We start from the raw sequence: 17,049 nt of genomic DNA on the forward strand, positions 1-17,049 counted from the left end.
TTAACTCTCAAACTCACCTGCGGCCGGATATAAGTATCGAGTGCAGTTAAATAACTTCATCTCCACAAGCCTTCGACACTCATAAATGCAATTATGATAACTGAATACCTCTGTTTCGCCTGGAAACATACATTTTCTTCTTGGAATCTCAAGTTCACGAACAGCCTCTGTGGCATCTACAGTGTAATAAAGTTGAATACTGAAAGAATGAGTCCGTCCAAGTTCTAACTTATTTTGGTTACATAATAGTTTAAATACAGGATTTGTTTCCCACGGTTGGTGAGCACATACCTGAAATAAAAAGGCCAATTACATTTTTGTTCACAAATTATTTATACAAAATGTATACGAAGAATGAAAGGATCAAACGTTTAATTTGGCTCCAAACAATCTGGTAGATGATCATTTATGTATCATCCGCTCGTTTGGTCGCGTACTCCATCATTTTCATCATTTCTACGATATGTTTCGTATGACGGAAAAAACTAGTAGACTCTTACGTAGGCAATACGCATTAATAATAACATTCAATTAATAATATTAGTTACATCTATGAACATTCAGTAATGCATGCATAATAAATAATCGTACTGCAACCTAATATAACAAATTCAAATTCCTTCATTAAAGCGGGCGATTCAGCTAAACCTATTCTAATGTCTAATTCTTATCAGTAGCACACACAAAGAATAAAATGTCTTAAAAACTTCTTTGTGCTGTATTTCTCGTAATACGCTTAAATCGAAGCCATGTATTAAAAAAATGAAACTCTTCGCCTTTTAACTCAATATGTTGATTGGCAGCGCGCCTATTGTGAAAAAGTTCTTTCACCAAACCAATAAGCAGCACAATTGATATATGCTACCTTCATGGTACTATAAACTTACGTGAATTATATTAATTAAATAAATGGTTGATGATCTACATTGTATGCCGTATTCCAAAAAGGATGACCGCATTGATTATGGTTGTTTTGAGCTAAACATTCTCTAATTCAAATTTAGACATCTTTGTAAATGAAAGATCACAGGTTCCATCCCTCAAGCCAATCTTTGCAATCGGAAAAAATGTGCAGGTGTGTTTTCCTTCTTTGAACAGTAATAAGATATGTTAAAATGTCATTAAGTGTAGTAAAAAGTAACGTTCACTGAAGTATGTAAAGATGCGGTATTTAGAAACTATGTATGCATGTGATCACATGCTGGTTTTGTCATCTATATTTCTGTACGTAAAAAGACATTTCCAATGAAAGGAAAGACACCGAATATATTTCTCATATTCAAAGTAGAATATAAAGATAAAAGCAGTGTTCGAAGCGGAAAAAACAGAGGTGGTATGTTTTATTATGATTATGACTCAACATCCCGGCTATTTAAATATTGTCTTGATCACTGAAAAATCACAGACTGTATGTCCTCATTACTGAAAAACCAGAGGCGGTATGGCATACCACCGCATACCGTCTTACTTCGACCACTGGATAAAAGAGAAAAACAGCTGCATTTGCAACTGTTATGAATGTCAGTGTCTTGGAAATGCAATATAGTATAAAAACTTGGTAGTATTATTGTAGGAAGGAACAAGTATAGATCCACACTTTTACTAATTGACTGATGGAAATAAATTCGATTATTTTCATTGGTACTTGTTGTGTAAGTGTTCAAACATTTGTCATATCGGGGCTTCGGGATTTCAAAATATCCCAATTTTAATACAAGTATTTCAACGGGTATAAGAATCTTTAGCAGGAAACTACAACAATGATAATAAATAGATTGATACCATAAATTGTTATTCCAATGTTCTAATTCATATTAACCTTAAGTTAACCGTCCACTAATTATGAATAGCTCTATTATTACTTATATAAAACAAACAAGCTTCAGGTATTTTATGATTTTGTCTGCGTGAAAGGATTTTTAATACATTCGGTTAAATTTAACAAACAATGAAATGTTCACTTAATTTTGCTCTAGGTCTTGGTCATCTCCATTGTACACATTTAATAACAAATATGTGGATAATACAATAACGCTTTAAGAAGCTTTTTCATCCTAAATTTTTCAATCGATTTACCGTAATTTCATTTGCACACAATTTATATAACTTACTAAAAATGCATAATGTATCATAGCCCTTACCGACTTAACAAAACAAATTATTCCGAAATAAATGTCTTGGATTTTTAGATGCTCGCTAAGAACTTGCCCTGGTGAATATGGTTTCTAATGAAAATAAAAGCCGTTAATAAATGTAACCGTAACTACAACCCTGTAAAACTTACCTGTACTTTTCTTTTGAAGATCATTCGCAAATCTCCTTGTGGATCAAGAACTGTTGTTGTCTTTAAACTATTTAGCAGGTACTCAAATCTATTACGTCCAAGTGGTACGTTCTTCCTTAAAGTAAAAGCAAACACAACAAGTAAAACTTTAGTATTTGTGAAATATTGATTTGCGCTGCCACATTGCTTACCTAAAATGAATTGTGATACCCAGCTCCGTGATAACTTATAAGAGACAATTTTAAGCAAAGGGTAATTACAAGATATTGAACTCACCTGGATCCGAACAAAGACAACGTATTTGCGACCGGAAGCTTCCACAGACTGTGGACAATGAAATCACTTCCAAATATGGAGGTTAAAGGTGAAATAAGGAGGCTTTGTGACGAAAAAGCAGGTTCGGATAACCATGGATAGAGGAGGAAACCTCAACTGAAAATCCTGGTGTTCCAGTTTGTGGGTAGATGTCAGGTTGCCAGTGGTTTTAAAAGCAATCGCCAAATCTAATATGGATATAAAACGGTTTATGAGAGAGATAAACACTACGGTGAACCCCCGACGGGACGTGCGGATCGATCACCTTAAGTCCGTGAGAAGTGACCAAGGAGTACTCCTTAATAATGAAAGGAAAGGGCTAAAGAAGCGAGTCTAGAAATAGCAAAAGATCATAATACTAACCTTTAACGTAGAGACCTATAAAGGAAGAAGTTACAAGTTATCGGAAACGCTGGTAAAAAGAAGAGTATACATAAAATCCATCCGGAAGACTAAATGGAAGGGATGAAGATCAAAGGCAACACAAGAAAGAAGTACACCTTCTTGCATGTAAAAGTAGAGTACTGCATCTTATGAAGGAAAGAAAGCTAACGACATCTAAAGAACTGCAAAGTAAGACCTGTTCCAACGCAATAATGGAAACTACATGAGACAAGTGCGGAAAATATTCGAAAAGAAATAATCATATTGCAAGTACTTGAAGGAGAAAGAGGTGCATGCGAAAGAAGAGTGGTTCAGATTATCATCGACTTTTAGGGAAACAGCCAGAAAAGAAGTCTTCATTGATAAAGAGACATGGTGGTGTAAGGAAGAAATCACAGAAGCTGTGAAGAAGGAAAAGCAATGATAGAAAGTGGCACAAATCAGAAAATCAATATAAGATCTGAAGGATTGCAAGGAAGAAAAGTGCCAACCAAGGATTAAGAAAAATACCAACAAAGTAGCCACTGTAGGAAAATCACGGCTTACTACAACAATCTGGAAACAAAAGAGGGGGAAAAGATTATTTACAAGCTTAGGAAGATAAGAGAGAGGCAAAAAAAGGTCTTTACATATGCGCTCGATCAAAGATTAAAATTAAGAGGTCCTGATACGTGAGGGGAAGAGAAAGAAGTGTTAGGAGTATTCCAGATTTTTTAATGAGGAAAACTCGAGAGTACTTGCAAAAATCTACCCATGAATGAGAGACTTGTTTGACATGTAACGATGGTAAAGATTGAAAGTAACATGGAAATGATGAATAGTTTAAAGTACCAAGACAGGATATTATCCATACTGAAAGTACGCAAAATTTAGGTAAAGAAGGAGTGTAGTTATTTTCTCGACTTTTAATACAATATTGGAAACATGAAATATATCAAAAGAATGGAGAAGCAGCTACGTTGTGCCAGTTTTGAAAGACACGGGAGATATGCAAGAACGGAACAACTACAGAGGATTAAAACTTATATGCCATGCAATGAAACTCTGAGAGAGAGTAATAGAAGGTATATTCAAAGAGGAAACCGAAAAACAGATAGACTTTTGTTTCATACTACAACGATCAACATCGGATGGAATATTAACACTTGGGATAGTAAAAGAAAAATACATTGAATACAGGATGGAGCTCCATATGGCTTTCATCAATGTAGATAAAGCGCATGATATTCTGCCACGGGGTCTGATTTGATGAGCACTGAAGAAGGACGTGTTCCGAACATATACATCTGTATAATTTAAGGTTTCTACTCTATCAGGCCTTGTTGTCATATTGTGAAACTAAACACAACACGCTGAGCAAGTCTGTGTGATAATATATAAAAACACAACCACATAACAGTTTCAACGCAAAAACTGTGTCTACATCAGACTTCCACTCCTGGCTACTTTGTAGTTGGTTACCTCTTAAATACTTTTCTGAGTCTACTGTTAATTAGGCTCCGCCCATTCCTTCAAAATGTAACAATCAGAGTTGGCGTGGGTCAATGAAAACTTGACCCACGACCCATTGACCCACCACCCACCGTGACCCACGACCCACTGACCCACCACCCACGGTGACCCACGACCCACTGACCCACCACCCACGGTGACCCACTCTGACCCACCACCCACCATGAACCACTATCATCCACTTTGACCTACTCTGGCTCACCAAAATCCATCGTCATCAACTCTGAACACGATCCACGGCCTTTTCTGTACTGACTAAAGAGTTAACACTTGTAATAAAACAAGACTGTGAAATTGTCACTAATCGGAGTTTGAATTTCTAGTCAATCGCTCAAGCACCACTCTGTTACAATAACGGTGGATCTGACCTTTATGATATAAAATGGTAAAGTGTTTGTCAGGGAGGAAATTGAAACAGTTCGAGGTGGGGGGAAATTAGTGTGTGCCTAGAATATACTTGTACTAAGAGAGTATTCTTGCAAGTGTTAATTTCTGAACGCATTCCTCAAGAAACTTCTATTCGCAGGAAAGTACCCCTGTACAATATGGAAAAGGTTGTGGTTTCTCGGTTCACAGTATTTTTCTCACAAAAGACGAAAAATCAGTTGTTCATAGGGTATAAAGGTGCTTGGGTACCCTATGTGAGAGCATCTCCATAAAGTATGCTCATAATTGTAATTGGTGTAATCACTAATGCTCTCAAACGGGTCGGGTCAGGTCAACTCGGGTCGGGTTGTCGGGTCGGGTCAGTCGGGTCAGCTCGGGTCGGGTTGTCGGGTCGGGTCAATCGAGTCAGCTCGGGTCGGGTTGTCGGGTCGGGTCAATCGGGTTATCGGGTCGGTCACCTCGGGTCGGGTTATCGGGTCGGGTCAGTCGGGTCAGTTCACTTTGGTCAAGTAAGTTTAGGTTGAGCTTAAACTCGGCTGGAGTCGAAAGCTGCTGTTTTTCACTAGCTGTGTAATTAAAAATAGCAATTTCAATTGATTTTATAGAAACCATAAATCTATTTTGAACACTTGCAGCTAGTGTTTTTATGTTAAATGCTTATTTTTGTACTTGTGTGTACTTTAATTTTTAAATGTGGAAGATTGATTTTACCAATCGACTGTAATATTAATATCTACGCCAATATAGCTCCTCCAGCACATATAGCTCCTCCAGAAAGTATCTTCTAGAGTTTTATGAATTGTTTGAGGCCTGGCTGATTGAAACGACACTGCACTTCATTCAACAAAGAGTCAATGATTTCGAAGTATATTTTTCGAAGATCTGATACAGGTTCTAGTGTAGCTGCTATAGAAGGATTATCAGTCTCCTCTAACCTAATTGGTGTTCTCTTTGATCTTGATGAAGTGGGCAATTTTAAGTGTAGTATGTCTGCATTTTCCTTTGCTTCCTTATAGATGTTTTCAAATGCACTGTCCGTTCGTAGGTTTCTCAGAGTGTTGCTGCTCTTTTAGCTAGAGAAGCAGAAGCTTCAGAATTTTGAAACACTTTCGCCAGTTGTCCGCAAGGTACAAAAGCACGTTTACTGACTATCAGAAAAAATATCATTCCGAATTTGTTCATTCTTTTCAAATGTCCTTTTAGAATTACTTTTTGATCATCGTTTGGACCACTTGTATTACTGATGATTCCTTTCGAACGTGATTTGAATTCGTTTGTAGTAGATTGAAATCTGATTAGAGATTTTCGTCTAACACACCAGCGAGTAGGACAAACAGGCAACAAATGTTTAGGATTACTTTTGTTGATAGTTTTACAGGGTTCAAGAACAATGTCGGCGTGCGTATATTGTCTATCGTTTTGCAGAATCCAGGTTGATGTTTCAAACGTCTTTCACTATGCCCCGCACGTCACACAAAGAGTCGCATTTTCGTGCTACTTCTTGCAATGGAAGATCTAATGCATGGTTACTGCAATGAATGTATACAGCTTTCGGATGTTGAGTCGACGTTATCTTCTGCACACCACTCCCTCGTCCTGACATGATAGCTGCACCATCATGACACTGTTCACGTATATTTTCTGCATTCAGGTTAGGTTTCGTTAGAATATCTTGGATCGTGAATTCTATTTCCGATTTTGTGCCATGTGGGTTGATCATTTCCATAAATATTTTGTTGGGTTTCATGAATCAGAGTCAGTACAGCGCACACAGATACAACTGTTCTTTCTTTGAAATATCAGTCGTGAAGTCGGCTATGATTGCATAAAATGGAGATTTTAACTTCTGCTACCAAGTCTCTCTATATTGCATGTCCCATAATCTTTAAAATTCTTTCAATCAGCACTAAGCCAGTTATCCTGTCGATTAATCCATTGGTTGAGAACAGGCACATCCATTTTTCTTTCATCCAGTAGTGACATCAAATTACCCGTACTATGCAAATGTCCACTGATTGCTTGACCACTGCGAGCTAAATATCTAACACTACTAGTTATTAGAAGCAGGCACGTAGCCAAGAAGGGTCCGGACCCCCCCCCCCCCCCCGCCCTTCGAGGCCACAAATGGAAAAAAAACTAAGGAAGAATGAAACAAAATGAAATGAGAAAAAGGAAGATCAGCGTTAAAAATAAAAAATAAAACACGGGAAGCATTTGGTTACTCTTTCTTATGAGGAGATTTGTATTATTTGAAATACATGGTGGCGAGGTGATCGAGATATCCTGGAAGAGTCAGGGAATTTTAAATTTCTTGAAAAGTTACGGAATTCTCAGAATTTCTGCTGCTACTCAGGGAGATTTCAATCGTCCAAAAGCATAGTGCATAGTAATAGCGTAGACATTTTTTTTTTATCATCGCATCCTTGCATTATTAAACATGTTATTTCAAAAACAATTTTGTATTGCTCCTTTATTAACCTGTCATTTGGAACAGAGAGTAGTTGACGGAATAATAAAAACAAAGAATTATGTGGATAGTAAGTTCTGTTAACATTTGATTCAACATAGAAAGCAACACAGATATTGTAAAATATTTTACAATAAATTATTGAATATGTACTTTTCATAATAGTTGAGGTCATAATGAAAGGAAAATTGTTATATTTTAATCAACAGAGGAAAACTTAAATATTGTAAAATCTTTTTCAATACGTTTTTTTATATTTTATTTTATTTTTTCACTCGAGATTTCGTCATAGTTTGTTATTAAAATACTTACCAACATACCCTCATTTTATTGTCCTAACAAACCAATATATGTTGATAGTAAAATAGTTTAGATTGATCGAGTTCCTGGGCCTTCAGAATTTCATGTCACGCCTCCCCCCCCCCCCCCGTCACGAAATCCTGTCTAAAAGAATCAATATACGTTCCAGTAAAATAGTTTAGAATGGTCGAGTCCCTCGTGTGGTGACCACAGTATTTCATGTCACGGACCCCCCCTCCCTTCACGAAATCCTGGCTACGTGCCTGTTATAAGCAGTGACTGTTTTTCTTATTCTTGTTTACAAACTTGATCTGAAAGGAGAGCTGAAATAGAGGTTCTGTTTCTGCACTCATATCTAAACCCTTTCACTACCACTGGGATATATGTGTCCCACGATACATTCTCAGAGAACCCCTGTAATTTACCACATTTTATTGCTATGAATCGATGTTCCACTGGTAAAGAGAAGCCCGCTAATGGTTCACAGAATTCTTATTAATTTTATCCAATAGACAGTAGTGGAAGTAACGTGAACAATGAAAGTGGTAATGGAACTGATAAAATGTACTAGTGATAAAGCAGTGGTTGCATGTACTGTAATTTGGAAAAGGATTCCGAAATGTAAAATATTTGTAATCATAAATACGACCGAATTGTTTTTCTGACAATATACATTTCATAATTGAAAATACAGATGATCATTCATGTCAATACCACTGGGACATAAAGGTCCCACGTAAAAATATCAGAGGGATACATAATCCCCCACCCTTCCCACATTGAAAAACGGTGGAAAATGTTTTTTATATATATTTATACGTTTGAAAACAACTTAAAATAGCCATATATTAATGTTTTTCACTCCGAAAAAATGGTAGTGAAAGGATTAAACGAACGGAACGACAATAGAGTTCGCATTTTGCATATGCTCTGAATTGTTAATCCTACCTTATACATTTTCTTCCTCAGTATAAATCTTACTGCACTCTGCATATTGTTTGTAAGAACATTAATTTAACTTTATGGAAAATGTATTTAGTTCCTAAATGTCCTGTTACTCATTTAAACTGTTATATTTTTTAAACTTTAAAATCTCGCTCGACGACTCGTTTCATATTGCAAACTTACGATTACTTAAACAAAAATTTTAAAAGAATTTACAGTGTTTTGAGAATGTACACCAATGGAAATAAAGAGAATTTTCAATTATTTTTCCTAACTCTTTCTAACATGGGGGCAGAAAAAGCGCACGGTCTCTTGTTTCAAAGAAAAAGATGAATCTGGAATAGATATTTTTTCACATTACTATAAAAAGCAAAATTTAGTTCATATAATCAGTGTTGTGTGATGTTTCTACAGTCTGAAAGTGAGGGGGCAAAAAGGGTATCTTGCCCCCTTTGAAAATTTCAGGAGGGGCAACTGCCCCCTTGCCTCCCGGTTCCGGCTCCCCTGAACGTGTAAGACTTCGGTACACGTGGTCCGGGTTTAATTCCTAATGGGAGTGCATTTTGGCGTTCACCCAGTGTCGTGACCATAGTGCTCTCAAACGGATCGGGTTGACCAGACCCGACCCGTGACCCGACCCGACTCGGATCGGGTCAACTCGGGACGGGTTACGGGTCGGGTCGGGTCAGTCGGGTCAGCTCGGGTCAGGTTGTCGGGTTGTCGGGTAGGGTCAATCGGGTCAGCTCGGGTCGGGTCAGTCAATTCGGGTAACGGGTCGGATCGGGTCGGTCTTCAACCCGACCCGTTGAGAGCACTAGTAATCACTAAAACACCACGTTAAATTTAACTTACAAATATGCATAATTGCAATTATTATGAATATTTATTCAAAAGTAGTTTACCTAAAGCAAAGTAGAGAGTTACTAAAAAGTAGATACAAAGTTGAATAACACAAATAAGCCATTAGTAATACAAGTATACATTTTCCATAACTCGTAATTTGCCACCTTAAAACAAATCTGAAATCGGGTTTCCTGTTTGCCTCCAGAACTTTTTCGTGGTAAATCATCCGCAGCTGAATGATGTCCATCCTTCAGCCAACAAATAACTAGCTCGTCTAATTTGAGCTTGTCTAGCGGTGGGCCATTAACATCGATGAACAACAAGTTAGACAATGATTGAGCACTTAGTCTATTTCTAATATCACTCACCCGTAAATTCATAAGAGGAAATCCTCGTTCGCACCTTGTCGTGGAAATTGATGATAATACTTCTACCCGATTCTACAACTCCTCATCGACAATCTGCTTGTTAGACTTAAGTCGGATAACGATTTTTCTCGGTCAGTTTTGAAATACTCAGCAAGAAGTATCATCTCTCTATCACCATACAACATCTTTTTCATATCGACCATGTCAGTTAGCAATGTCGACTTATGGAGAATAGAAACTTCATCTACCACACCTTCGATAGGGAATCTTGTGCATAAATTATCAATTAAAGCCTGATAAACTGATGATTTCTTATTTGTTTATAAATTTCATTTTTTTAATTACACATGAAGGTTTGATACCATTACCAAGTTCCCTCCCCCCTCTAGAAAGCGAAAGGGAACGAGGTTTCTGGAAAGTATTCAGAGGTGAATGGGAATTTCCCTCCTCCTTCAACTTCAATTACAACACTGCTGTTTGCCATGTGCCAAATTACGATGAATTTCAATTAAATTATCATAGTATAATTATTTCCTTGTTGAATTATCAATACTTTTCAGTGGAAAAAAGGATGAAATTTCAAAGTTCCAAATCAAGGTAAGTAGACCAACGTAAAGGGAAAAAGTGTAAAATTTTCCATACAATTATGCGTACAATGCAAACTTCAAATTTCCGTGTAATTAAGCTTACAGTACAAATTTTTTGCCTATTTTTCTCACAACTTCATGGGTTGATTGCCCTGTGCTGTGAGCGCTCCATATAATAAACATAAGCTTCAGCAATTATTATAGCAGAAAGCAATGGATATATGAAGCCAAGCACTGTATTTTTTGTTTCTGATTTTTTTCTGAAATAACATCGATCGTTTTCGATCATTTTTAGAAACCAATTTTCCATATATAGAAAGTGCCCCCCTCACATAAAGGATAATTTTAAAAAATGCTAGGACACATTCTGTTTATTTTCAATAAAGAGTTAATACACTGAATTTCAGCTCCGTAAGTTTAACGGCTTGCGAGATACTCATTTTTTTTTCGCAAAAATTCGGATCCTCACTACCTCCTTAAGATATTATGCAGTATAACAAAAGCAATATAACATCCCAATTTGGATTAAGGCCTAACTATATACCAAAAGTAATTTCATTTGACTTTGCAATTTGACCGTGATGATCAGGCACACATAGTTACATTCATTTTTTATCAATAATTTATATATTACAGTGATTCAAAAATGTATTTTTTCCAGTAGTTAGCTGTAAAAGCCCACAGGTCTCGAAAGCCAAATTGTAGTGTAAGTCCTATTGCTATTATTACTATTAAAAATATCAATATCCAAAAGTGCGCGAAGTTCTTTTTTCACTTGGTTAGATATACTCACCTCAGGTAAGTAGACAGAAGCAAGTGGAAAAGAAAGGGAAATGAAGGTCTTGAAAGTAAAACGGAGACAAATTTACGGAGTAAAACGGAGTCTTCAGAAGATACTCTCTACAATGCAGTGAGCAGAGAGGGTCGGTAGATCATACTGAGTCGGTGGGTCGCAGTGGGTCACGGTGGGTGGTGGGTCGCAGTGAATCATGGTAGGTGGTGGGTCGCAGTGGGTCACGGTGGGTGGTGGGTCACAGTGGGTCAAGGTGGGTAGTGGGTCACAGTGGGTCATGGTGGGTGGTGGGTCGCAGTGGGTTACGGTGGGTGGTGGGTCACAGTGGGTCATGGTGGGTGGTGGTTAGCAGTGGGTCACATGCTTTTGACCCACGACCCACTGACCCACTCAGAAAACTTGACCCACTGACCCACCGACCCACTGACCCACTTCATCTCTGGTAAAAATTGTGTTTTTCACTTTCACGTGTTCGGCTGCACGCTTATCCAGTTAAAAATATACATTTTTGCTGGAAACATTCTTGTTCTCTAATGTTCCCTTATTAATTTGTTCTCTTTCTTTCTTCCTCCTTTCTCGTTCTTTAAGTACAATCTTCTCCTATTATACTACCCAGTATTAAAAAAAAAACATTTTCTGCGCCAAGAGATATGATAGTTGATCTTAACTAATTTTGGGGTCGCTGAAGATGAATCCGTCATCCGTTTCTACGTATTACGTCAGGTTTTCTCATATACACCAAGATAAGAAATAGATTGTATATTAAAATAAAAAATACTGAATAAATATAAGTTTGGAAACTTACAGAGAACCAAAATGATATGTTTATACAGTCCCTGAATTTTACTTTGTATTACGCATATTAAACAAGTATATTGCGAATTTCAATACGAATGTTACATTTTAGTGTATCTTTGGAAAAATTAAAGTTACGAAAAATATGGTAGAATTACAATTATTATTTAGTAAAAAGTACAAAAGTTTCAAAATGTTATCACAAGGTAATACAATCATGTTCAGAAGTGTCCATTAAAAAATAAAGTTTTCATTTTGAACCCCAATCCGAACCAATACTAAACGGCGTGACAAACATCTTGGCATTTCAAGGCGGCTTTTCAAGTTCCCTTTAAATGCTACAAGCAAATAGGAGGCCAGCGGTATTGCCACGTTTATTTTGTACACATCCACGTCTGTCCCCTGCCACCTGATCGCGCTGTAGTTTGTCTGCTTCGCCATAGCCACACCTCTTTACCACTTGGCAACATCGCGCCAGAGCTTGCGTTTTATTCGTTTAGCTGAAATGCCAAGATGTTTGTCACAGGCTTTAGTAACAGGCTACAAAAACAGGTGGTAGGGCTCTGTGAGACTTGGCGCCAGTGCCGCCGGGTTATGCGATAAAAGTTCAACCGCTAGTACATTTGTTGGCACACACGAATTAACCGGTTCCTAGTGTAATATATAATCCTAGTTACTGGTTTAGTAATAAGGTAATTAGAATAGAAAGCTTGGAAAAGGAGAAAGCTAAAATAGTTATCTTGGTAACTTAAACAAAAAGATACTTGTGTTCTATTCCTACTTCAGGATTCTGTTTAAGTTGTTGAATTTGAAATGATTTTATATCAAAAATAGTTGTTTATTTATTTTAAGAACAAATTGACTAAAATCTATAAATACGTGTATCGTTATACCTTGTCTTATATACTTGTGTAATTGTTATGCAACAAATGGAATGAGTAAATACCATTATATATATATATATATATATATATATATATATATATATATATATATATATATATATATATATATATATATATACAGGGTTTGTATGATAAGTAATGAGACCAGGTCTGGAAACATTGTTTTATTGATCTGATCTGTACAGGGACTTAAAAGCTTTCGAAGTACTCTCCTCTTGCGTCGATGCACTTCTGCAATCGATGTTTCCACGCTGCAAACGCCCCCTGGAAGTCAGCAGCCGGCATGTCCTTTAGAAATGTGGTCACGGCTGCTTGGATGGCTGTGACGTCTGCAAAACGGGTTCCTTTCAAGCGTGGCTTCAGCTTCGGGAAGAGGAAGAAGTCGGCCGGGCTCACATCTGGGCTGTAGGGTGGTTGTGGAAGGACTTCCACCCCAATCCGGGTCAAAAAGGAGGTCACTAAGAAGGCGGTGTGGGCAGGGGCATTGTCGTGATGCAACTTCCACCGGCTAGCGATCGCCGGTCTTTTCCGCTTGACGCTCCTGTGCAGTCTCTCAAGGACTTGTTTGTAGAAGGCGGCGTTGACGGCTTGTCCTTGGGGTACAAAATCCTTGTGGACCACCCCCACATTGTCAAAAAAAACAATCAACATTGTTTTCACCTTTGACTTCGACATTCTGGCCTTCTTGGGGCGCGGGGACGCAGGAGTGTGCCACTCCGCGCTTTGACGTTTCGTTTCAGGGTCGTACTGGAACACCCACGACTCGTCACCTGTTATGACGTCATCTTCAAAGTTAGGGTCACTGTTCATGAGGTTCAACAGTTCCTGACAACAATCAACACGTCGTTGCTTTTGTTCGTCAGTCAACACTCGCGGCACCAGTTTCGCACAGATTTTTCTCATTCCCAATTGTTCCGTCACAATCTTGTGCACTGTTGTGTGGTTCATATCGAGTTCATCAGCAATCAATCTCAACGATAATCGACGGTCTGAGTTCAGGAGATCCCTCACTTTTGCCACAGTTTCGTCCGTAGTCACTGTTGTCGGGCGTCCAGCCCTCTCCAGATCCTCAACGCTTTCCCGGCCGTTCCGGAACGCACTGTGCCAACGAAACACCTGGGCTTTGGATAGGGCTTCCTCTTTGTAGGCCTCCGTGATGAGAGAAAGCGTCTGAGTAGCCGTTTTCCCCAGGCGAACGCAAAATTTGATCGCATAACGCTGTTCGATGGAACCCTCCATGTTTGTTGATTTTCCGCCGTGACAAGAATGTTCACAAGGGCTTTGTCCAAGGCTTGTCCGCGCTCCACTAAGGCTCGGAGCCAACTGACGCGCGGTGCGTTGCTTTGCTCGGACCCCCCCCCTACATCCTCCATCACCGACAAACCCGCTCCAGCGACACGCGCGCCGCGGCGCGGCGAGTCTCATTACTTATCATACAGACCTTGTATATACATACATACATATATATATATATATATATATATATATATAGAGAGAGAGAGAGAGAGAGAGAGGGTGTTTCAAAACAACACCGACAACGTTTGGAAGGTGATTCCTGACACCAAGATAAGACAAAAAGTATAGACCAACCTGGGTACCAAAATGCTTCCTTTCGGAGTTATAGGGTGCCGAAAACATGAAAATATGAACTTTAAAGATCCATAGCTTCAATACTGTGGGACCTACCAGAGTTGGGTCAAGACTTTACTTGGGAAATAATATGTGCCCTATCCAAATATACATGTTTCAGAATCCTGCGGTACTTCCGCAACAATTTTTGTAGAGGTAGTTGGTAAGTTGGTTGTAGACCAGTATTTGGCCCTAGCCCTGCTGTCCCATTCATAGGCGCCTGAGCCATGGGGCAAAAGGGGTCATTTGCCCCCCCCCCACTTCCCAGACTGGGGGGCAAACATAGCTGAATTCCCCCCCCCCTACTTTCGGTCCACCAAACAATATCCAAAAAGTCTTGTCTTTCAGGGAAAGCTACTTCTCAAATACAAAGTACTGAAATAAATGCATATGCTTGGGTCAAAATTAGTGAACCATACATAGGCAACAGCTGGAAAAGAAAAATTCAAGATTCTCAGATTTTGGTAAACCATCGATACAAAGAGCTATATAGATTCCAGCATTCTTTTAATGCTAGGTCAGTTTTAAAATGCGCATGTCCAAAACAATGTGGAGGATTAAAACAACTGCAGATGGAAAAGTGGGTACAATAACCTGTCAATCACATCCTCAGGGTGTCCCGTGCCGCATTAGAAGAAAGAACATGGTAGAAAAGCGAGGTAAGGTCAACTTCTGCCGGTAACTGTGAAGCCAAAGAAAAGTATAGGAGGAGGGTGGGCACTTCTGCTATCAAGTGACAGTCCATGTTGATCTGTTGATCTTTTAACTTCCGAACAAAGCATTCTTTTAATGCTAGGTCAGTTTACGGTACAAGAGAGACTCTCACCAATCTTCGAACAGGTGAACATTTTGACAGGGTTTGGACTAATGCAACGACAAAAATAGAGTTGTTAGGCGTGGAAGAACCAATTCTGCCGCGTCAGCGAAAAATTCCGAGACGATTGGACGATGGCTCTCCAAACCACACTTTTAATGATGTGAAACACTTATATAAAGTAGAAATCTGGTATAGACTATTGGATATAGTTTGTGGTGAGATCGAAAGATGGTTTGACCAACAGGACGTGAATACAGCGTTACACACAGAGAAACTTATTGTGAAAGCCGCATGTGATATACAATATGAAGGAGAACGGAGATATGTATTTGATACATATAACGATGATTTGAACGAAAGTAGACTTCGAGTTCAGCTAAGAATGTTCCGTGATGTCGTTATAAACGATGCCAGAGATGTTGTTTCAGTGCAAGACGTCGTTGATATTTTAAGTAGCACGGGGAATATGTCATACCTCTTCTCTGAAATTAAAACTTTGCTGGAACTATATTTACTTTTACCCGCTACAACGGCTACTGCTGAAAGAACGTTTTCAGCTCTGCGTCGATTAAAGACCTATCTTAGAAGCACTATGACTCAGAGTAGACTTAATCATGTTGCTGTTCTTCAGATTCACCAGGAAAGACTTGACAAATTAAATGTGCGTGATATAGCAAATGAATTCGTATTAAAGACAGAAATCCGCAGAAAAACATTTGGTTGTTTCTGAAGCCAAAACTATTCTGTATATGTGGTGTGTTGGGAACTGCGAGTGATAATGATATAGTTTGTGACTTTTTTTATTGTATAAACAGCTTCTACTGTATCTTAAACATTTCGAATATTTGGTGTTTATATATATTTTTACAAGACCAGGAAATGATCATTTTCAAGAAAGAAGCCTTAAATTTACGTAAGTAATAAACATATTACTTTTTTTATCATGGTAGAGCAATGCAGTAATTTAGTATATAATTAGTTCGTTCTTGTATAATGCTTTCAAAAGGCAAAATTCATTCCTAATTCGATTAGCAATGGTTGTTCATATTGCTGTTCATAGTGAAAAATTGTTTTGACTTCTGGGCGAGTATTTTTTGTTGTGAAATTCATCGAATTATCGATGCCTTGTGTGGTAAGAGAGTTCCGTGAGAAGTTTTTTTTTGTGTGTGTGTGCGGTGAAATCTCTCAATGTTTTCGGATAATGTTCCCATTAAGGTGTCGAAAATTTTAATCAACCGAAAACCACTAGTAATTGAGATTAGCGCAATTTATTTGTTGATTGCACAATTTAATGTCATTGTTATCAGAACATTCATTTACAATAGTGTGTTTTCTTCGTTGGGGTCTTACGTAGCGCAATTTGTAGTCTCCCTTCCCGATAGGATGCTCAACAGTGATCGTCTTCTCGTACGAACAGCAACCATGATTGCTGTAGACCACAAATAAAAATTGAAGCTATGCTTATCCTCAAAGCCAATGACAAAGAATGATTATTTTAATAATAATAATAATAATAATAATAATAATAATAATAATAATAATAATAATAATAATAGTATTAATAATAATAATAATAATAGTATTAATAATAATAATAATAATAATAATAATAATAATAATTATTATTATTATTATTATTATTATTATTATTACTATTATTATTATTATTATTATTATTATAAAATTCACTTAATCTTTATTGGCCAATTTTGCCCCCC

The 17,049-nt window shown here is 37.9% G+C and overlaps 2 protein-coding genes across 2 annotated transcripts; one reads left to right on the forward strand and one right to left on the reverse strand.

Moving 5' to 3' along the window:
* On the reverse strand, positions 1-3,834 carry LOC145681117 (uncharacterized). The gene is made up of 3 exons (XM_081752578.1): positions 3,815-3,834; positions 2,285-2,399; positions 1-291 (listed from the first exon to the last, which is right to left on the reverse strand). Exons 1-3 carry the CDS (start codon positions 3,832-3,834, stop codon positions 1-3), a joined length of 426 nt encoding a protein of 141 aa, XP_081608704.1.
* A 91-nt stretch (positions 3,835-3,925) lies between these two features.
* Positions 3,926-16,061, forward strand: LOC145681181 (zinc finger MYM-type protein 1-like). The gene is made up of 2 exons (XM_081752703.1): positions 3,926-4,047; positions 15,311-16,061. Exons 1-2 carry the CDS (start codon positions 3,926-3,928, stop codon positions 16,059-16,061), a joined length of 873 nt encoding a protein of 290 aa, XP_081608829.1.
* Positions 16,062-17,049: the final 988 nt, after the last annotated feature.

Source organism: Thermobia domestica, chromosome 1 (assembly GCF_964235325.1).
Source record: "Thermobia domestica chromosome 1, izTheDome1.hap1.1, whole genome shotgun sequence".
NCBI classification, from domain to species: domain Eukaryota; kingdom Metazoa; phylum Arthropoda; class Insecta; order Zygentoma; family Lepismatidae; genus Thermobia; species Thermobia domestica.